Source organism: Narcine bancroftii, chromosome 4, assembly GCF_036971445.1.
Source record: "Narcine bancroftii isolate sNarBan1 chromosome 4, sNarBan1.hap1, whole genome shotgun sequence".
In the NCBI taxonomy this organism is placed as follows: domain Eukaryota; kingdom Metazoa; phylum Chordata; class Chondrichthyes; order Torpediniformes; family Narcinidae; genus Narcine; species Narcine bancroftii.
In genome coordinates this window covers 207,245,680-207,267,898 of record NC_091472.1, presented here as the reverse complement: position 1 = coordinate 207,267,898, position 22,219 = coordinate 207,245,680, and the positions used below count along the sequence as shown (strand labels likewise).

At 43.6% G+C, this 22,219-nt stretch overlaps 1 protein-coding gene across 5 annotated transcripts in view; it reads right to left on the bottom strand.

Moving 5' to 3' along the window:
- med15 (mediator complex subunit 15) overlaps positions 1 to 22,219 on the bottom strand; it is a 204,863-nt gene that overhangs the window by 121,498 nt on the left and 61,146 nt on the right. For all 5 annotated transcript variants that reach the window (XM_069933772.1, XM_069933769.1, XM_069933768.1 and 2 more), the window contains exons 3-4: positions 21,618 to 21,669; positions 15,580 to 15,600 (exon numbers count right to left, since the gene is read on the bottom strand). In XM_069933772.1, coding sequence (XP_069789873.1) covers positions 15,580 to 15,600; positions 21,618 to 21,669 — 73 coding nt within the window. The remainder of the gene's footprint in view (positions 1 to 15,579; positions 15,601 to 21,617; positions 21,670 to 22,219) is intronic.

The window sequence follows — 22,219 nt, the reverse complement described above, 5'->3', positions numbered from 1 at the left end:
TTCACTTTATTTGCAGGAAATGCAAAATTCCCTGCATCCACTCTGGATACAGAAGAGCAGAAAGATTTAGGAGTAACAGTAAATCGTTCCCTGAAGGTAGAAACTCACGTGAATAGGGTGGTGAAGAAGGCTTTTAGTATGCTGGCCTTTATCAATCATTGCATGGAATATAGGAGTTGGGAGGTGATGTTGAGATTGTATAAGACGTTGGTGCAGCCTAATTTGGAGTTCTGTGTGCAGTTCTGGTCGCCTAATTATAGGAAGGATATAAACAGAGTGGAGAGAGTGCAGAGAAGGTTGACCAGAATGTTACCTGGGTTTCAGCATCTAGAGTATAGGGAGAGATTGGTCAGATTAGGTCTTTATTCTTTGGAGCGTAGAAGGTTGAGAGGGGATTTGATAGAAGTATTTAAGATTATGAAAGGGATAGACAGAGTGGATGTGGATAGACTATTTCCGTTAAGAGGAGGAAAGATTAAAACAAGAGGACACGAGTTAAGAATTAAGGGGCAGAGGTTTAGAGGTAACATGAGGGGGAACTTCTTTACTCAGAGAGTGGTAGCCGTGTGGAATGAGCTTCCGGGAGAAATAGTGGCGGCGGAGTCAATTGTATTATTTAAGAAAAGGTTGGACAGGTATATGAATGAGAAGAAGATGGAGGGTTATGGGCATTGTGCAGGGAGGTGGGACTAGAGAGGGGTGTTTGGTTTGGTGCGGACTAGAAGGGCCTAATGGCCTGTTCCCATGCTGTAAATTGTTATGAAATGCTTTATTGATGCATCCATTCGGCCACTTTATGAGATATTAGTTGGGAGTCTTTCCCTGCGGCAAACCCCAAAATGCTGCAGAAACAGCATCTGTGGGAGGAAAGGAATTGTCGATGTTGCAGCCAGGACTGAGAGAGGAGAGGGAAGATAGCTAGTGCAAAGAGCAAAAGAGAGGGGTGAAGCAGGGCCCAGAGGTGACAGGTGGTCTGAGGAGGGAGGATGCTGGGAAGATTAAGCCAGGTGTGGGAAGGAGTGGGTCCAGTTAGAAGACAGAGGCAGGTGGGTGATGATTGGAAGTAGGGCAGATGGAGTGAGGTGAAGGGAGGATAGGGTGAAGGTGCAGGCATCGTGACAGCGGTCTTCCTCTGTAGCACGGTTGGTGTGGCAATTAACACAGTGCTTTTACACTGCCAGCGATTGGGACCAGACCTGGGTACGAATCTCACGCTGTCTGTGAGGAATTTGTACATTCTCCCGTGTCTGCATGGGTTTCCTCCGGGGGGCTCCAGTTTCCTCCCACCCTTCAAAAATGTAACAGGGAGTAATTTAATGGGGTGTAATTTTTGCCTGTTACAGTGCTATATATTTAATTAAAATTTTTAATTAATTTACCCTCTCAATCTAGTCATGCTTTCATTTTTTAAACAAAACACTGATTCCAGAGTTGAAAATCTTTTTGTAAAAGGTGAACAAAGTGATTCCAATCCTGATATTTATCATAGTCTACATTCAACCTTTAACCATCAACAGGTGCTGGGAACACTTAGCAGGTCACACAAGATATGAGTGAAGATCTCTTCTCAGGACTTGCAAAAAGGGAAACTTTCCTTCCCGGTTCTGCTGGAAGGAAGGTCATGCCAACACTGGTTCTCTTACACCGCTGCTGCCTGACCTGGTGAGCATTTCCAGCTTTTATTTCCATTTTGAAATCCATGATGACGATGACATTTTACTTAAATTTTCAAATATTTTTCTGTTACGCACACATAAACGACGAGACAATTCACTGGAATTGTTCAATGTTCTCCTTTAAACAGAGGTATTTCACTGCAGCTTGCCAGCCATTTGCGCTGATTAGTTTTCTTTATTCTAACATTGCTGCCTCTAGCCCTCTTGGTTCTTTTAACATGATTGAAGACAATCTACATGAACCAGTGGTTTCCCCTATCCACTTCTGGCAATACTCGAGTAGAAGCCGATTCTGTACATTGAAACCCAATCTTCGGGCAGCACAGTTGACGTAGCAGATTGCACAACACTGTTACAGCACCAGTGACTGGGACCAGAGATTGAATCCAGCGCTGTCTGTAAGGAGTTTGGACGTTCTCCCCGTGTCTGGGTGGGTTTCCTCTCACCGTTTAAAATGTACAGGAGTCGTAGATCGATTGGTAATAACTTTATTGATTTTCTTTTTGTTCTCTCTGCATTGCAGTTTGTTTACATTTGTTATCTGTTTACAGTTCTTTGTTTGTTTACACTATTACGCTGTATACAGATTATTTGTTGCACTACCAATTAGTGGTTATTCTGCCGCGCCCGCAGGAGAAAGGATCTCAAGGCTCTATGTGATGTCATTAAAATAAAATTAGACATACTGCACAGTAAATTCGGCCCATGAGTCCATACCACCCAATTTACACCCAATTAACCTACACCCCCTGTATGTTTTGAACAGTGGGAGGAAGCCGGAGCCCCCGGGGTAAGCCCACACAGATACAGGGAGAACGTACAAACTCCTTACAGACAGCGCGGGATTTGAGGCCAGGTCTGGTCCCAATCGCTGGCGCTGTAAAGGCATTGCACTGACCACTATGCCAACTGTGCCACCCTCAACCAACCCAAACCTGAACCCTACACCTAACCCGAGCCCTGAACCCAACACCTAACCCTAACCTCACACCTAACCCTAACTTCAGACCCAACCCTACCCTAAAACCCCACACCTCACTTAAACAGAACCCTAAATACCTCTCACCCCACCATAAACCTTGATCCCTTCCAAACAATACCCAACCCAGTCTAACATGTCCTTCACCCCACCATAACCCACCAAAAGGAACAAAGACGAACTGAAGTACGCTAGGGCAAGAGGCAGTCAAGTGGCAATAGAGGGCTAATAGATTCAAAGGACTGACCCCATCACTGGGAGTAAACAAGAAGACACTATCTGAGACATTTGGTGGTCCAACCCAAACCTACACCTAACTTGAACGACACTACTATCCCTAACCTCACACCTAACCTGAACACACCTAATCCTAACCTGAACACCATACCGAATCTGAACCTCACACCTTAATCCTAATCTGAACACCACACCTAAACCCCCCCCAATTAACCCTATCCTGAACACACCCATCCCTAACCTCACACCTAATCCAAACCTGAATACCACACCTAAACCCCAACTAACCCTAACCTGAACACACCTAACCCTAACCTCGCATCTAATCTTAACCTGAACACCACACCTATCCCTAACCTCACACCTAATCCTAACCTGAACCCCAAATCTAAACCTCATGTCATGTATATAATCTGACAATAACTCTGAATAATTAGGTGGCACGTTTAGAAGGATGATTTATATCTCATTTATATTTTAATGCTTTTGAATTATATCTTAATGGTAACTTTTAGTTTTACACAAGATGACAAACTTTTAGTGTGACATAAAATGGCTGAAAAAGTTAGAAGACTGCAAAAAATGACCTTGCAAGCCAGCTTTGAGAATAGGCACCATTTGTGCAGACTCTGTAAGGACAGATACAATGAAAAGCAAAGTTAGCATAACATCATCCTATTTTGTCTTATGAAAGGTAAACACCAAAAAGATAGGTGCCAGGGCTGGGAAACCATTTTTTTCCATATATAGAATTATGTAACATTTAAGAGTGAGGGTCATTCTACCCCTTACTCATTTGAAATTGTATAAATCTAGAAGCAACCATCTGTATCTTTGAAGTGAGAGCTGAGACTTCAAGACGATGTCTGATTGAGACATCCACTGACTAGACATCCTCTCTTCCCGTAGATGAACTGAACATTTATAATAAAACCTGCATGCTTTGAAGAGATATTTTTGCTGTGTGTTCTTTTGCAGTTTGATTTCATTTAGAGGCGTGGGCTGACTTCCACACACGGGCTTGTGGGCTGAAGGGGCCGGTTACCTAGTAAATATATACGTTTTTGGAGGTTGGGAGGAAACAGGAGCTCCTGGGAAAACCCACGCTGACACGGGAGTACATATAAATTCCTATAGACAGTGCAGGATTTGAACCTGTGTTGCTGGCTCTGTAATACCCTTTCCGCTAACTGTGCTGACCCGCTGACCATGCTGCCCAAATTCAATGGCAGCAGTTCAGGCTAACTCCTCACTGACAAAGACATCTCAGACACCTATCACATCACGAGGGCAAAAGATCATCTGGCCACCTTTCCCCCAACGCACAGGAATCACTGAGATCAGCTTTATGGAAAGAGAAAGTTGAAACTTGAGCTCAACCTAATGGACCACCTCAACCTTTCGATCTGAAACGGGGTGGCACTAAGACACCACGGTTAGCAGTGCTGCCCACAGCTCCAGGGGCCTGGGTTGGTGATGGTTCTGTGTGGGTCAACCACTGTGTTGGTGTGGGTTTGCACAGGTGCTCCAGTTTCTTCCCATGAGCCAGACTTGTGGGTTGGTACTTTCATTTTGACTGGTGTGAATGCCCCCCATATGGGAGGTGTTAGTGTAAATAAGTACTAGACTGTCAGCATAAACATGATGGGCTGAAGGGCATGTTGCTGTGCCATATGACTTTTGAGAACTGTAAAGCAGGAGAGGTCTTTGTTGGGTAATTTATGTTTGGTGATGGGGCTGCACCGAGTGAAGTTGATAAAATGCTGACTGCACCTCTTTGACGTGTCACAGTGAATGTAATTCCACTGTTTGACCATCCCTGACTAACAGACAGGTTCACGGAAGCAGCAGAGGAAAGAAACAGATTGGTCTGTGAAACAAAACAAAAATGCTGCAGGAACTCAGCGGGTCTCTCAGCGTCCATCAAAGGTAAACCTGCAGGGGTCATCGACTGCATCCGGTGCTCCCGTTGTGGACTCCTCTACATCGGACAGACCGGGAGATCACTTCGTTGAGCAGTTTTGCTGTTCACTGCAGGGGATCTCCCAGTGGCTACCCATTTCAATTCCCTGCCCCATTTCCATGCTGACAAGTCTGTCCATGGTCTCATGCACTGTCAGTCTGACCACTCGCCACACCTCATCTTCCGTCTGGGCACCGTCTAACATCAGCTTCTCTAGTTTCCGTTTAAACACCCCCATTTCTTCCCTAACCCCATGTCTCCTTTCCTCCAGCTCTGCATTCACAGAGCTCCTCCCTCCCTGATCAATTCTCACCTGTCCTCCTTCCCATGCCCAATTATCATCCTTTGCCTTTTCACCCTCCTCCCCCCAGCCTGCTTGCATTTTGCTCGTACCTTGTTGAAGGGCGTAGGCCTGAAACATTCACTGCACACCTTTATTTCCTTTTGACCAATGGATTCCTCCAGTTATTTTGTGTTATTACTACAACCACAGCATGCCTTGGCCTGTGAAGTGTAGTCTGCTAACTATGAGCCTATTGGCCATGGCTGCATTGTGTGTACTGGGGCTCTCTGAAACAACGGTGCCTCAGAGTTTTCTAAGTCCACAGGAATTCTCACAGGAATTAGGAGCTCTCAAGTGTTAACATTCACTTCCCCTCAAACCAGGGAACTTGTCTAATGGAAATAGAATGCAGTGGTTATGGTATCCTGGTCAAAGTTGATACATCAAGGCATGTTTCACATTTTGAAGTTCAATAGTCACGTTAGTTTTCTTTGTCAGAATCAGTATTCATCAGAGGCGCACAGGGCGGTGAAGCTGGGTGACATTTCAGCAAACCTTTCTTCATTGAAACCAAAGATGTATGGAGCTGCAGGAAAACCATAAGCAGCATTTGTACCAGGCCTTCAATACAACAGGAAATTTACAATACCCATAAACAAAATGCGACAGCCAACTCCATAAGGAACGGTTATGAAAGGTAAACAGAAATTTGGTCAGAGGTGGATCTAAAGAAAGAGAAGAAAAATTGGAGAAACTGAGGAAAAGGGAAGGAATTTCAAATGGTTCACACTCTAGTGGAGGATCTGTATTTATCAGGGGGACAGAATCAGATGGGCATCACGTAGTAAGGGAAGATTAGAAATAAGAAAAGCCGCTGTTAAAATACACAAATCAAACTGATAAAAGATGTTCTGCTGCGTGGAGAGCATCCTTTTAAAGGAGCAGGAGAAGAAGCCACATAATAACATCACGACACATACTACTTCATTCAATGGAAAGCACAGCGCCGGGGTCGGGGAATAGCTAATGCAATATTTAATGAGAGAAAATGTTCACGGAACACAAGAAAGAGGAGGAAGTTAGGCTCCATTCTTCATTTGGATTTGCCTGCTGTTTCCCCCAATCCCACCATCTATCAAACCCAGTAATCTATCAATCCCCACTCTGAATACTATCCATGTCGGAACCTCCAGGCAACAGAATTCCAAAAATTCACCACCTTCTGAATGAAGACATTTCTCTTCATGCCACTTTTTAAATGGCCTTGCCCATTTGTTACAAACAGAGACATTGAGTTTCATATACTCAGGCCAGCGGAAAAACTTCCTGAATCTACCACATCAAGCCCTCAATTGTAGAAAAACATTTAAATGAAGGATTTTGTGAATCTTACTTTCTGGATCCAATAAAACAAAATGGGTGTTTTATTACATTTATTAATTTTTTTGAATATTTTCTTAAAAATTTCCATCCATGTAATTATATACTTTTACATAAGAACAATTTGATTATATTTGAGATTACAATGACTACATGGTAATTTAACCCCCCCCCCCCACCTCCCTCTTTCACACCTCCTCTAAAAACTATAGTTACATGAAAAAAATAATACTATTCTGGATTTCACACATTGGGATCTTATAGCAACTTTAGGGAAGATTATTACAGGTCTTATCCATAAACTTTGCATATACAGGCTCTAAATTTGTAAGAAAATAGAATATTTATTTCTTAAATTGTATATTTAAATTCACAAATTGTATGTAATTTTCTCCAAAGGTATACAACTTTGAATTTTGCAGAGATAAATTTCTTAGTATTACCGTTCCTAATGAGAACCTCCAACTCACTACAAGCCGGTAAGTACATTGTTGAACCTAATTTTTCCCACAAGTATCCCCTCAATTGAAGATAACAGACACTAATGTGGCTGGTTACAAGGAATCAGTTTGTGTCCAGGAACAACAAATCTCTCTCTCTGAATACCAACAAGAACCTTCCTGAGCGGTAACCATTTACCTTTCAAGCACCAAATGTTAAATTCTATGCAGAGTATAATTGCCTGCAACCAGTGAACTTTGAGGAATGAGACTGTGAACCAAAGATCTTTTCTGGACTTATACATACATTACATACACGTGCACTTAGAATTAGAAGGGGGTTATAGACAATAGACAATAGGGTCCTCTGGGCGTGTAACACTCTGAACTAAATAATTTAGAATAAAAGTTTTGTTTATTTCTCGAGATTTATAACTAATCATATTCAAATCGTTTTAACGCAATTGTTCTTGAGACCTGTTCAGATTCAAATGCCATGTAAGTACTTTATGTGCTCATTCACCCAATTCATAATATCTCTGCAAACTTACAGAACCAAACAAATGATTGCAAGAACTAAACAATGTATTGTATTAAGTTTTTTTTAATTGCCTACACTTATCTTCAGATCTTCGTTTCTGAAGACCTTTTCCCAATAATTTTATCTTGTTCCAAATGATCTACTTCTTTCAAATAATCCTTCTTAATTTCAGTAGTAAAACATAATTTGTCCTCTCAGATAAGCTTTTAAGGCGTCCAATGTTACAAATTTATCGTTCACCAAATTCAAATTTATGCCACAAAATAACTGAATTTGCCTTCTAATAAAATCACAAAAATCTTTCCTTTTTAATAATGTTGATTTCAATCTCAATCTGTTTACTGATTTTTCTTTATCTGGAATTATAATTATAATATTCTAATCTTATATTCAGCATCTATTATCTTATCTTGCCTTTGTGAAAATATAAAAATAAGTCAATTCTAGAATAAGACTCATGCCTGTTTGAATATAAAGAGTAATCTCTTTCTTTAGGATGAATTCTCCTCCAGGCATTTATTAAATTCGTCTCTCATTTAATACTAACAATGCTTTTGTGGTTCTAGTTCTTACTGCTCCTCTTGTAGTTCTAAGATTGGATCTAAAGAAAAATTAAAATCTCCTCCTATCAAAATATTATCATGTTAAATTCAAAAAAGTCTCATCATCTACATTTGGTGCTTAGAGATTAAGAAGCATCCATAGTTATGAAAAAATTTGATAATGTACCATCACATATCTTCCAGCAGGACCTGTCGTGACATTTTGTATTTTAATTGGAATATTCTTTTTACCAAAATTGCCACACCTCTTGCTTTGGAGTTAAAAAGAGTATATAGATATGCTGCTACATATCCAACCCAATCTCTCTCTTTTTCAGTTAAATGAGTTTCTTGCAGAAAATCCATATCTACACCCATCTTCTTAATACTATTTTCCTTTTCCTGGTCCCATTTAATCCGCCCGTAAGTCTTCCTCCATAGCTCTATTATCCCAAACCCACCGTGCATCCACACCTCTCCTCCGGCAATCCAGATAAAAAGAAGAAAGAAAAGACACTTTCAAAATATAACAAAACATGTAACTATATATAAACAAAAGGAACCCTCCCTAATAGATGTGGTAATAATATAGTCCGACACCACCTCCCTCTATTTTGCAGGCTGTGACCGAAGTCACAACTACCCACATGATCCAATAGAAGTTAGAGCCTCCTTCCCTCCCCAAACCCCTGGTACTTTTACTTTAAATTCTTTAAAATCCAAATACAAGATTTAATGAAAAGAAAAAGCCATATAATAGCCATAAAGAAAGAACAATAATAAAGAGAAAAGTAGTTAAATACAAAGTATCTTGAATTCCTCCTCCTCATAAAAACTGCCAAAAGATTCAGTCCATCAAAGAAATTAAAACATTAACAAATCATCTTATTCTTCACTCTCTCTGAACAATTGGGAGATTTTGTGTAAATGCCTCAGCTTCGAGCTAATAACCTTGTTTCCTTCACCTAGTATGAAGATCTTCAAGGTGCTGGATGGTGCAGTACAAAACGATATCCTTTCTCCTATAAAATCCTCTTAACCGAATTAAATTCTCTTCTTTTTAATAAATCTGTGCTTATAGCAGGGTAAAGAAAACATTGGCACCTTCATGCTCAAGTGGGCTTCCTGTCGATCTTGCCTTTGCTGCAACCAAAGATAGAATCTTCTCTTAATCTTGGAACCGAAGGTATTTAATTAATATAGAACATGAATTTTGAGTTGGAGGCGGTTTAGGTCTAAGAGCTCGATGTGCTCTTTCGATCTCGATGGAGCGATCAAAATGTTCAGCTCCCAACATTTCAGAAAACCATTCCAGGAGGAAATGAGACAAATCTTGCTTTTCTACACCTTCTTTGAGGTCCACAATCTTAATATTGTTTCCCCAACTAAAATTTTCCAATACATTCACTTTTTGTTGCAACTTCCTGTCCTCCATAGTTAAAGGAGTAGTTGTGTCTTCTACGGTAGTTACTTTATCTTCGACTTGCCGTGTATATTCTTGCAGTCTTTTAATTGAGCCTTCTAATTTAATGTTTTCTTCATTTTATTAACAACTTCCAATGCTTTGTTTCTCCCATTACGTTTGCCCATACCTCAACATTTGATACATCTTTGCTTTAGTCTTAAGTAGAGTTTCTACAGTTCTCGCTTCTTTTCTCTTTACCTCTTCCTGCTGATGCTGTTCTCCTTGATCTTCATCCTCTTTGCTGCTGGATGTCTGTGAGCCTGATCCGCCTTCTGATGGTGACGCTGAAGGGCTCCATTGTTCGTGCACAAGTCACTCCTGGGGTCTTCTTCTTGGACGCCATCTCCCCGTCAGTGCGGGAGAATGACGTCAAAAGAAGGGCCCTCGTAGAGATCACTCACCTGGAGAGCAACTCGGACACTAGCTCCCTGCTTCTCTCCAGCGGTAGACCTCGCTTCTCTTCTTGTCCTCTCCTCGCTTTGGGCACCAGTTAAGGCAGCAGCAGCTATTTCTTTTTTAGGAGACGTGCTTTAAAATGTTGTACATGTATTTAAACAATTTCAAACAACTGTTAATCAATCAAAACATCACTAATCCAAACTGTTTTAAGTCTACCAATGAGGGTTAGGTTAGATGTCCTAACCCTAGAGCATCAAGTAACGTCCCCCCACATTTATTAATATTGATAAAAACATGTAACACAGCACCTTTGGATTGTAAAAAGATGCTTTAAAATGTGGATCAATAAATAAAGCCAGAAGCAGAGCTAACAATAAAACAATGACCAACAACATGGGTAAAGGCAACGTCCTGATAGTGGCAAAGTTATAGGCCAAGAAAAACAATATTTGTTCATAATTCACATCCAGGATTTTGATTTAGGAATGAAGCAGGTGGATTCTGAATTTGCAATTACTGCAAAGTTAATTTATGACACTGGAGGAACCAGACTCAAGAATACCGATTCACACTCGATCTGTGTGTTACACCACACTCTGGGACACCGATTCACACTCGTTCTGTGTGTTAGACCACACTCTGGGACACCGATTTACACTCGATCTGTGGGTTAGACCAAACTTCGGGACACTGATTCACACTCGATCTGTGGGTTAGACCACATTCCATGACACTGATTCACACCAAATATGTGTTAAAACACTGATGTACACAGAACGAAGCATTTTTATTTGGTTTGTGTAGCAGTTAGCATGACACTATTCCAGTGCCATGACCTGGGTTTGAATCTAGTGCAGTCTGTAAGGAGTATGTACATTCTCCCTTTGACTGTGTGGGTTTCCCCCCTAGGTGCTCCAGTTTCCTCCCACTTTCTAAAATGTACGGGATAGCAGATTAATTTGGGTGTCACGTGTTTTTTAACGGCCAGAATTGGCTTCTACCGTACTGTAAATAACAATATTTAATATTATGAACACTATCGAACATGCTCCCTTTCATTACTTGCTGCTCCTCAATAGGAACTGTTGCTCAGTTGTACACAAGTGTAAATGTATCCTTCCTTTCACTGCTCCTGTTGGCATTACCTGCTCACCTTGCTCCTAAGAGAGTGAAATAGAGCATGTCCAACTCCTCGGCAAATCTGAGATGTCCAATTTTGTGCCCTTCCTATTATCAAAATCTGGTCAGTTTACAGCAATGAAGAAAGATCTTTGGCGCAAGTGCAATGCCAATTCACTAATCAGTTATTGTGATTTGCTGGCTGCTGTCTCTGGAAGCTTCGTGATCTGCACTGGAGCCAGAGCTGAGAGATTACAGTGGAGCCAGTGTACTGTTCATTTATTCTGGTTTCCCTGCAACTGCTTTTCAGCACTTATTTACAGAATCAAAATGTTCAAAACGTAACTGGGGTGTAGGTTAATGGATGCAATTGGGTGGCACGGACTCATGGGCCAAAATGGCCTATTACCACGTTGTATGTCTAAAAAAAAACTCCTAATGTGTAGATTTTAATGTTTATGTGTTAATGTTTATGTGTTTGATCCATGCGTAAATCATGGTGTTTGATTTAATGTCTTTTGATATGCAAACTATAACACATAGCAGCAGAAATAGACTATTCACCCCATTGAGTCTGCCCCACCATTTAATCATGAACTTGTAGTGTTGGTGCTTCGCGGGCTTGGAGAAGAACGACAGGCATACCAAAGCCTTAAAGTTGACTGGTTTATTGTTCTGGCCATCGCTTTTATATGGTGCTGACATCAGAACATCAGCCTGGGATTGACCAGTGGTCCTGCTACAGGTCCTGTCTTCCCGCTGTGCAGGAGGTCACCTGGGACAACGGCTGATGTCACCCCCAGATCTGCTCGGTCGCCACGTTCGTCGGCCAATTTGTGGGCCAGTCTGCGTCTCCATGGGCAGGCTGCTACAAACTGATCCGCTTTGCCCGGCCTACTCCCCATAACCTTTGATGTCCTGGCTAATCAAAAACCTATCAATCTCTGTCTTAAATACACCCAATGAGCTGGCCTCCACAATCGCCTGTGGTAACAAATTTCACAGATTTACGATATTCTCTCTATCTGAAGAAATTCCTCCACATCCCTGTTCTAAGTAGACACCCTTCAATCCTGAAGTTGTGCTCTCTTGTCCGAGACTCTCCCATCTTGGGAAACAACCTTACTAAATCTATGCTGTCCATCCCTTTTAATATACAAAATGTTTCAATGAGATTCCCCCCCTTTCATTCTCCTAACTTCCAAAGTAATAAGCCATCTATTCCCAAAATCATCGTAATTAACTTTCTCTGAACCTCATCAGCACATCCTTTCATAGACGAGGAGCCCAAAACTGCTCACAATACTCCGTGAGGTCTCACCAGTGCCTTATAAAGCCTCAACATCACACCCCTTCTCTCATATTCTATTCCTCTGGAAATGAATGCTAGCAATACATTTGCCTTTTTCACCACCATCTCAACCTGCAAATTCAAGCTCTCCTTCACGAGGACTCCCAGGTCTCTTTGCAACTGGGTATTTTCTATTTTCTCCCCATTTAAAAAATGGCCGGCCCATTTATTTTTTCTACCAAAGTGCATGAGCATACAATTTCCAACACTGTATTTCATTTGCCACTTCTCTGTCCACTCTCCTAATCCAAGTCCTTCTGCAACCTCCCTGTTTCCTCAACACAATCTGCTCCTCCACCTATCATAAGTAAACTTGGCCACAAAGTCATTCATTTTCAAGGGATATTGGCGATCTGGTTAAGAAAAAGAGAGGTGTATAGCAGGTATAGGCAACAAGAAGCAAATAAGGTACCAGAAGAATACAGAAAATGTCAAAAAATACTCAAGAAGGAAATCAGGAGGACAAAGACATGAGGTTGCTTTGGCAAATAATGTGAAGGTAAACCCGGAGAGTTTCTATGAGTAAATTAAGAGTGAAAGGATAGTAAAGGACAAAATTGGTCCCCAAGAGGATCAGAGTGGTTGTCTATGTGTGGAGCCTCACAAGATGGGGCGGGGGGAGGGGGGGGACATATCCAACTATTTTTTGCATTAGTATTTACTCAGGAAACTGGCATGGTGTATAAGGAAGAAAGGAAACAAGCAGAAGTGGCATGGAACATATAGAGATTAAAGAGGAGGAGTTACTTGCTGCCTTACAGCAAATAAAGATGGATAAACCCCCAGGCTTGACACGATATTCCCTCGGACTTTGAGGGAGACGAGTGTAGAAATTGCAGGGGCCCTGGGAGAAATATTTAAAACATCCTTATCCACGGGTGAGGTGCCGGAGGATTGGAGGGTAGCTCATGTTGTTCTGTTGTTTAAAAAAGGCTCCAAAAGTAGATCAGGAATTACAAGCCGGTGAGCCTGATGTCAGTAGAAGCTAAAATATTGGAGGGTGTTCTGAGAGACTGGATATACAAGTATTTGGACAGTCAAGGGTTGAATAAGGATACTCAACTCTACCAATTACAGGTCTTGCAACTTTATGGCGAAGACATGCCATTTGTGAGAAGAGATGGCAAACGTCAGCCGACCGCATTACCTCACAGAACAAACATTGTATAGCAGGGTTCCTCGGGTGCAGTGAACCTCTTCCCCACCCCCCCTTCCCCGGAGAGATTGGGCTCAGACTGGGAGATCGGGCTCAGACTGGGAGATCACTTTGCTAAGCACCTTGCATCTGTCCGCCGCAATATTGGGGATCTCCCAGTAGCCACCCATTTCAATTCCCCGTCCCATTCCCTTGCTGACATGTCTGTCCGTGGTCTCATGCACTACCAGACTGAGACCACACGCATATCGGAGGAACAACGCCTCATCTTCTGTCTGGGCGTCCTCAAACCAGATGGCATTATCATGGACCTCTGGTTTTTGTTAAACCACTCCCCCCCCCAACCTTTTTATTCTCCCTGTCACCTTTCCCCCAGTTGCTCTCTCTCCCCTCCCCTATTTTCCCTGCATCCTTTCACAGAGCCAAAATCAATTCTCATCTCTCCTCTTATCATATCCAATTAACACCTTTTGTTCTTTTGTCTGGACTCCTCCCCCTGCCCTTCAGTCTTTATTCTAACACCTTCCCATTCTTTGCTTATACAATGCCTTGAGAAGAGCTCAGGCCCGTGTGAAGGGTATATTATATTTTATATTATATAGAAATATGTTTTAAAGGAGATAGATTGTGGGAGTAGTGTAGGTCACAAACAAACAAACACTTCACAAAGCAGATCTTTGCTGAAGGTGAAACAGTGAGGTACTGAGATGCTTTGCAAAGACAATAAAAACTATTTTGTAAATGCTTTCCTAAGGAACTTCAAACACAGGTGCAAATGAATTATTGTTTTGAAAGCAACAGATGAATGGGCTCAGAAGTTTGGGTCCGGTGCCGCAATCTGTCTGGTTGTACTTTGCTGTTCTAAGAAGGTCATGTGGTTTTTAAAGCAGGGAGAGAGAAAACAGGCTTTCTCTAAGAGAGAGAGAGGAAGAATACAGTGCGAGTTCTGCAGTGGCTTTTGGAAGCTGGCAGCTTGTTTAAGCCCCTATTTTGAAGATGGGTTGCAGGTTCTGAGATCAGCCTGTTGAAATCCCTTGTGGTCCATACAAGAGGAAATGGCTGGCTAGAGTGTTTCACCTGAAATAAGGGAAACAAGAGGCACTCTGTGGTGACCTGGGAAGAAGAGGTTATCAATTTGGAAAACCCATGATGGTGCAAGTTTCTTCAGCAAGACTCTGAAGTGACTGATGGAAGTAAATCAGTTTGTGTGTGGCCAACAAGCAACAAATCTCTCTCTGAAACCAACATGAACCTTCCTGAGCGGTAACCAGGACTTGGTGAAAATTGATAAATGTTAAATTCTGTGCACAGTATGAGAATTGCCTGATACCAATGAACTTGGAGGAGTGAGAAGCGAGATTGGATAGTGAATCAAATAACTTTTCTGAACTTGTACACATTACATACACATGCACTTAGAATTAGAAGGGGGTTACGTTAGGTTAAGTTAATTAAAAGTTTGATCTTGTTTTTATGTTTAAAGAAATTTAAAAGTAATTTTTATTTAAGTAACCATTTGTCTTGATGAATATCTATTGCTACTGAATTTTGGGGTCCTCTGGGCTCGTAACACCCAAAACACCAGTTATATATCTTTGCCTCCTATGGAGGCTGCGAGATTGGCTGAGATCCTCCAGCATTCCTGAGTGTTTTACTATAATCACAGCGTCTGCAGACTTCCGGGTTTCTCTCACTCAGCAACTACTTGCACCATAACTCTTGACTATCCATCCCTGAGCAGGTGCGTTATTTGTGACGATGCACGAGATTACCTCCACTCACTGACTCACGCTCTCCCTTTTGCTGGACTTGCCCAAGATCAGTACAAAGTTTTCCAATTCTTCCTTCCTGATGCAAAGTGCCAGGTCTCCAACTACACATGGAACAGCAGTGATTCAGCTGCCAAACTGATGCAGTCGCATGAATTCGAGAGCCAGTGAATTCAGTCACACAGCATGAAATATACCCTTCATCCCACCAAATTGCTCCGATTATCAAGCATAATTCCTATCTTCTTTAACTCAGTTTGGAATTAAAAGACTGCTTACCGCCAGCTCGAGTCTTCTTATCTGTGAAAACAAAAAACATTGAACAATTATCCAGTGGAATAAATTCATGGTGCATCTTCAGTGTCATTTCAGAGCAATGAAACAGTAAGTGAGTGAATTTTTTATTGTTTAGCTTCGTTGATGTTGTACAATTCTATCCTTGGTCCTCTTAAATGGAGCCAATGCACACCCACATCTGTGCAAAAATGCGATATACTGAAGGATACAGGTTGAACAATAACTGATGAGATACTAAGTACGATTAGTACAGCCAGTGTTAATGGACGTCTGCCATAAAAGCAAAGCCACTCAGGGAGGACGTACTAAGGCGCATGACTGGAAGGTGCGAGCAAACAATGAGGAGCTGAAGGGACTCAGCAGGTCAGGCAGCATCCATGAAGAGGGATGGTCAGTCAATGGTTCAGTTGAGACCCTTTATTGCCCCCTCCAACTTATCGCTGTGTATTCAGATTGCAGCATCTCATGCATCTCCTTAACTCATGTCATTTAATAAAAATCCATTAAAAAGACTGACCAATCATCTCAGCTGACACTGTCTGGCCTTCAACCATCCCCCAACAGCACCCATGAGATTCCCTTCCTCATCACTCCTCTGGCTGCTGGACATTTCCTCCCTCACCTGCTGGCACCCCCACCCTTCAACTCCCACTCGGTGGGCATCTCCCTCTGCTCTCTCTCCCCCCCCCCCGCCATCACTCACCAACTGCATATCTGCCTCGCCCCCCCTGGGCCTCCCCTCCCTCACCCCCCCTGGGCCTCCCCTCCCCTGGGCCTCCCCCCCCTGGGCCTCCCCTCCCCTGGGCCTCCCCTCCCGCATCCCCCCTGGGCCTCCCCTCCCTCACCCCCCCCGGGCCTCCCCTCCCTCGCCCCCCCCGGGCCTCCCCTCCCACGTCCCCCCTGGGCCTCCCCTCCCTCACCCCCCCCGGGCCTCCCCTCCCTCGCCCCCCCCGGGCCTCCCCTCCCTCACCCTCTGGGCATCCTCTCCCTCTCCCTGGGAATCTCCTCTCTCGCCCCCTGGGACTCCCCTCCCTCGTCCACTGGGTATTCCCCTCCCTCACCCACTGGGACTCCCCTCCCTCGCCCACTGGGCCTCCCCTCCACCCACTGGGCATCCTCTCCCTCACCCACTGGGACTCCCCTCCCTCGCCCACTGGGCCTCCCCTCCACCCACTGGGCATCCCCTCCCTCACCCCCTGGGCATCCTTTCCCTCACCCCCTAGGCATCCACTCCCTCATCCCTGGGCCTCCACTCACTAGCATCTCTCCCCTCCCCCCTTCTCCCCTTGTTGGGTTCTCCTCCCTCAACCGTCCCTCACTACTGGACTTCCCTCTCGACCCTTGGGCTCGCTTCACCCCCTGGGCACCCCATCCCTCCACCATGGGACTCATCCCTTGCCCGCTGCAGCCCCTTCCCTCACCTCCTTTCAGAGAGAGAGCTTGTCACTGCTCCCTCAACCACAGGGCTCTTCCCTTGCATCTCATGCCCATGCATACTCCCACCCCACTTCTGCCATCCCATAGAGTTACTACAACATACCGAATTATTTCAGGGCTCAGATGCAGGGATTAATAACCAAACTCAATATAAAGAGCTGGACATTCGGGACTGGGACAATGAGAATTGCTTCATCTAGAGGATGTCCAATTTTTGAATGGTTTCACCAAGAAGACTGACCACTACATGACGCAGTATAATCAGTACCTGTACTGGGATCATCAGCTCATTGAGAATGAAGTGAACCAACAGTCATGGGGTCAGTTCAGGTCAGTGGCTCTGGGGTGATTGTCCTACTGAGTGAAGTGAGTCTGAGAGGCTGAACAGGTTACTCTTGCTTCAATTTCCTACGTTCTTATTTCATTTCTCAGTCTGCACGCCAGTGCTCTGTCCAACTTGCAGCACGACAACTCCGTTTTCTGAAGAGAGGCGAATGGATTTGATGGTGTTTTTTCATGACTGCACTTTGTCAGTTTGAAAGTTATGATGGGAGGAAAGCTGCTGAAGGTTGTTCCGCCGAGAACACAGTGCTGAGATACTCCTGCAGCTGAGATGATGGCCTTCCAACAACCACCTCCTTTGTGAGACAGCAGCCATTGACCTGTCCACCACTCGATGCCTAACGACTTCAGTTTTAGCAGGACTCTGGTGTCATGCTTCCATGACATTCAGCTAAATGACTCTCGCCTTCCTTGTAACAAACCTTTGGACTCTATGTGGGCCACGGCTGACCCTGACAAAGCCTAAACTGAGCCTTCACTATTGGTGAGTAGGTGCCACCTGATAGCAATCATGATAAAACAGTCCCCTCGTTGTTAATGACAGAGTAAACAGACTGGGTGGCTTTTGTGAACAAGTTTCCATGATTCCAGGTAACTGCATGGAATATTGGATTGGACAACCTCCACTAGTTCCATCTCCCTTGTTCCAGCTGTGCTATATCCAGTGCTCTCAACCACCTCCTTGACCTCTGGTGGAATGAATCAAATTGATTGCAGACTTTCTCCTGTGCTGATAGAGGCCTCTGAAGGAAGCTGTAATTTCTAGCGGAAAATGGTGCAAAACACAAATGCACTGCCTTTGGTATGGACCTGCTGGGCGCTGCCTTGACTGAGGACAGGGATCTCTCAATGCTCAACTTCGGAAGGTGGGTCCAGAGTCACAAGGCAGATTTTTCCTAACCATCCAGTGATTTCATGGTTAGTATTGTAGGCAAGGGAGATGAACCTAAAGCCTGGCCCAGTACTTGGAATTATGATGTTGTGGCTATGATTTGGGTGCAAGCCAGACAGTGATCCTGGGTTTCATTATTTGAAGAAGGGCTCAGGTCCGAAACATCAGTAATATATCTTTAACTTCTATGGACGCTGTGAGACCTGCTGAGTTCCTCCAACATTTCTGTGCTTTTACTACAATTGCAGTGTCTGCAGACTTTCACATTTCAACCTTTTACAGGAGCACAATTGAGAGCTTCTTGTCCGGCTCAATCATTGTGTGGGATGGTATCTGCAAAGCACCCGACCAGAAATCTATACAGAGGATCATTAAAACAGCCGAGAAAATCACTGGGCTCTTGCTTTCCTCTATAAGCAACATTTACTGGGAACACTGTAGGGCTCAAGGAATGATAGAAAACCCTTTCCATCCAACCCACAGTTTCTTCAACCCACTACCATCAAGAAGGAGCATCAAAAACTGAACGGAATGGACAGAGTAGATGTAAATAAGATGTTTCCCTTGGTGGGTGAGTCCCGGACAAGAGGGCAGTCTTAGAATTAGAAGGGACTCATTAACAACAGAGATGAGGAGAAATTTCTTTAGCCAGAGGGCTGTGGATTTGTGCAATTCGTTGCCACATATGGCTGTGGAGGCTGGATCATTGGGGGAGATTTATAGGTATCTAATTAATCAGGGTATCAAGGGATATGGGGAAAAGGCTGGAACTCAGCGTAGAGTTGTGGAGCAGACTCAATGGGCCAAATGGCCTTTTTCTGCTCCTTTATTTTGTGATCTTGTGAAAATCAGGACTGCCAGGCTGAGGAATAGCTTCTTCCCACAGGCTGTGAGACTGATGAACAGTATCCTGTAACCGTGACAATCCTCCCAAATATTTATATGTATATATTTTGATTATTTATATGATCTTTATGATGTGCATTGTGTGTTTTTGTGTATGCACCATGGTATGAAGAGATGCTGTTTTGTTGAGTAGTATTTGTATGATCAGATGACAATAAACTTGAACAGGTTCTGGACAGCGATTGGGAGTATCAATGTGCAGTTAGGGTATTTTGAGATCAAGAGGGGGTGTTGGGTCTTTTGAGGAACATTACAGAGGACAAGTCCCCTGAGCCTGTTGGGATATATCCATATTATTTCAAAAGGAAATTGAAGAGATTTTTGGGGTCTTGACAAAGATCTTTGCATCCTCACTCGTGACAGAAGTCTCACATGACTGGAGAGTGGCTGATGTTGTACCTTTGTTCAAGAAGGGGAAAAAAGGCTAATCCTGGAAATTCTAGGCCAGTAAACCTCATCAATGGAAGGGAAACCATTAGAAAGGATATTTATAGATGGAATTTATGGACAATTGGACGGTAATGGGCCAGATTAGCGACAGTTAACATGGCTCATGTTTCAGCAATTTGATTGAGGTTTTGTTGAGGAGGTGACACATAGTTGATGAAGTTAGAGCAGAGGATATTGTGTACATGGACATTTGCTTGAGAATCTCCATCATGGTAGGCTGATTCAGTAGCTGCAGATGCACTGGATCTACTGTGAGTTGATTGTTTGGATACAAAGTTGGCCGTCCCATAGAAAACAGAAGGTAGCGGTGGAAGCTGTTTATTTGGGTGAGAGACCTGTGACCAGTGACTTTTCATAGTGATTGATGTTGTGCATGAAATAAATGAATAACTTGGATGAAAATGCAGGTGTTTTAGTAAATTTGCAGATGATAGCAAGATTGATGGAATTGTGGATTGATGAGAGTAATCAAAGAATACGCGATCGGGACCGGACCAGGGTTCGAATCCTGCGCTGTTTGTAAGGAGTTTGTACGTTCTCCCTGTGTCTGTGTGGGTTTTCCTCAGGGGCTCTGGTTTCTTCCCACCTTTCGTAAACATACCGGGGGGGGGGGGGGGGGGTGTAGGTTAATGGGGTGTAAAGTGGGTGTCAAGGACTCATGGGGCTGAATTAGCTTGTTACCAGGCTGTAGATCTAATTTAATTTTAATACAGCAGGATATAGATCAGTGACAGGTGATGGGCAGAGAAATGGCAGATGGAATTTATTTCAGGTAAGTGTGAATGCTGCTTTTTGAGAGGCGAAATGCAGGAGGAATGTATACAGTTAATGGCAGGACTCTTGTGTGCAGAGGGATCTGGTCCATATCTCTTTGAAAGTGGTCATGCAGGTAAAGAGACAAATGGTATGCTTGGCTTCATTGGGCAGGGCCCGACGTACAAAAGCAAGGCAGTCACATTGCAGTCATATAACACTTTGGTCAGGCCACACTGGAATACTGTGTGCAATTCTGGGTGCTCCATTCCAGGAAGGGTGAGTTGGAATAGTACGGAATGTTGCCTGGTTTAGGGCTATGGGAAGAGATTGGACAAAGTTGGGTTGTTTCCGCTGGAGCAAAGGAAGCAGAGAGGAGACCTCGAGAGGTTTATAAAATCATGGGAGGCATTAATCAGATGGATAGTCAGAATTTCTTCTCCCCAGTGCAAAAGCATCACACAATGGAGGATGTGCAGCTAAGGTGAGGGGCAGGAAGTTGAAGGGAGGTATGTGGGATAAATATTTTACACAGAGAGTGGTAGGAGCTTGCATCAGGCTGCCAGGAATAGTGATGGAAGCATAAACAAGAGCCACATTTCAACAGACACGTGAATATGAAGGGGATGGAAGGATTTTAGTTTGATTTGGACGTCATGTCTGGCACAGTCACTTGGGTCAAAGGGCCTGTTCCTGGGCTGGACTGTTCTAACTTGTGTAGGTTGAGACAACCGCCTTTTCTGTGCCATTCAACCATGGAGTGCTCTACTATCCAGTTCCACATTGTCACGTTTTTCTATACTGGTTAGTCTCTCTTGAATTACAGAACAGCTCATCGCAATGATTCACCAAGTTCAGTGGTCAACAGCATTCACTACCTCATCTCAGAAGATAGCAATTTGGGAAAGACACAAATATACAGTACATCTCCAAGGTACCTACATCCCACCAATAGTCAGCATCTGCAGGAGAATGGTAAAAACAGGCAATAAGGCTCCCACTGCAGTGTTAACTCATCCCAAATTTGCAACTCATCTTCCACCAGTGTAGGACAGAAGATATGAAGTTGGCGCAGGGAACAGCATCAGATTGGAAACACTCTAAGTTTCAATCAGCCACTTCCACTTTCAGGATATACTGTCACCTCTTGGCCAAAACCTTTAATGCATCTTTAGTTTCACAAATATTAGAAGCAAAGCAACACACTTCTTCAGTTTAAGCAAATTTCTTGAATACTCACGGATGTCGCGAAAATGCAGAATGAGCCTTGCCACCAGGCTGAGATACTCTTCCTGTTGGAACACAATGAAAAGCTCCATCAGCTCAGAATTGTATTACTTTTTCTGCTGCTTTTCAAGAGTGACAACGGTGTTACTAGCTAGTCCCTTTCAAATTCTCCCTCGGATTCATTCACCACAGACTTGGTTGAAAGAAGGGCAGGACTGGGAGCTGAACATCTCAGGGTTCTGATGTTTCAAATACAACAAATGCTGAAAGGGGGGGTGGTGGTGGTGGGGGGGGGGGGAAAGGAAGGAGTGGCACAAATGATCAGGGAGAATACCACAGCTGGACTGAGAGGATATCCTGGAGGCTTCATCCAGTGAGGCAAATATGAGGAGAGCTCAGGAATGTCAGGGTTTTAGCATAGGCCTCTCAACAGCCAGCAGGAGACGGAGGAACAGGTATGTCGGCAGGTCATGGAAAAGCAAACAGGGTTGTAGGTAACCATAATTTTTATAACTGACTGAAGCATCCATTCCAATAGCTTCCTTACCACTGATAAAGTTGAAATATGGTCAAAATTTGGAAATATGGGGACGGAAATGGCAGTGAAATGCTGGA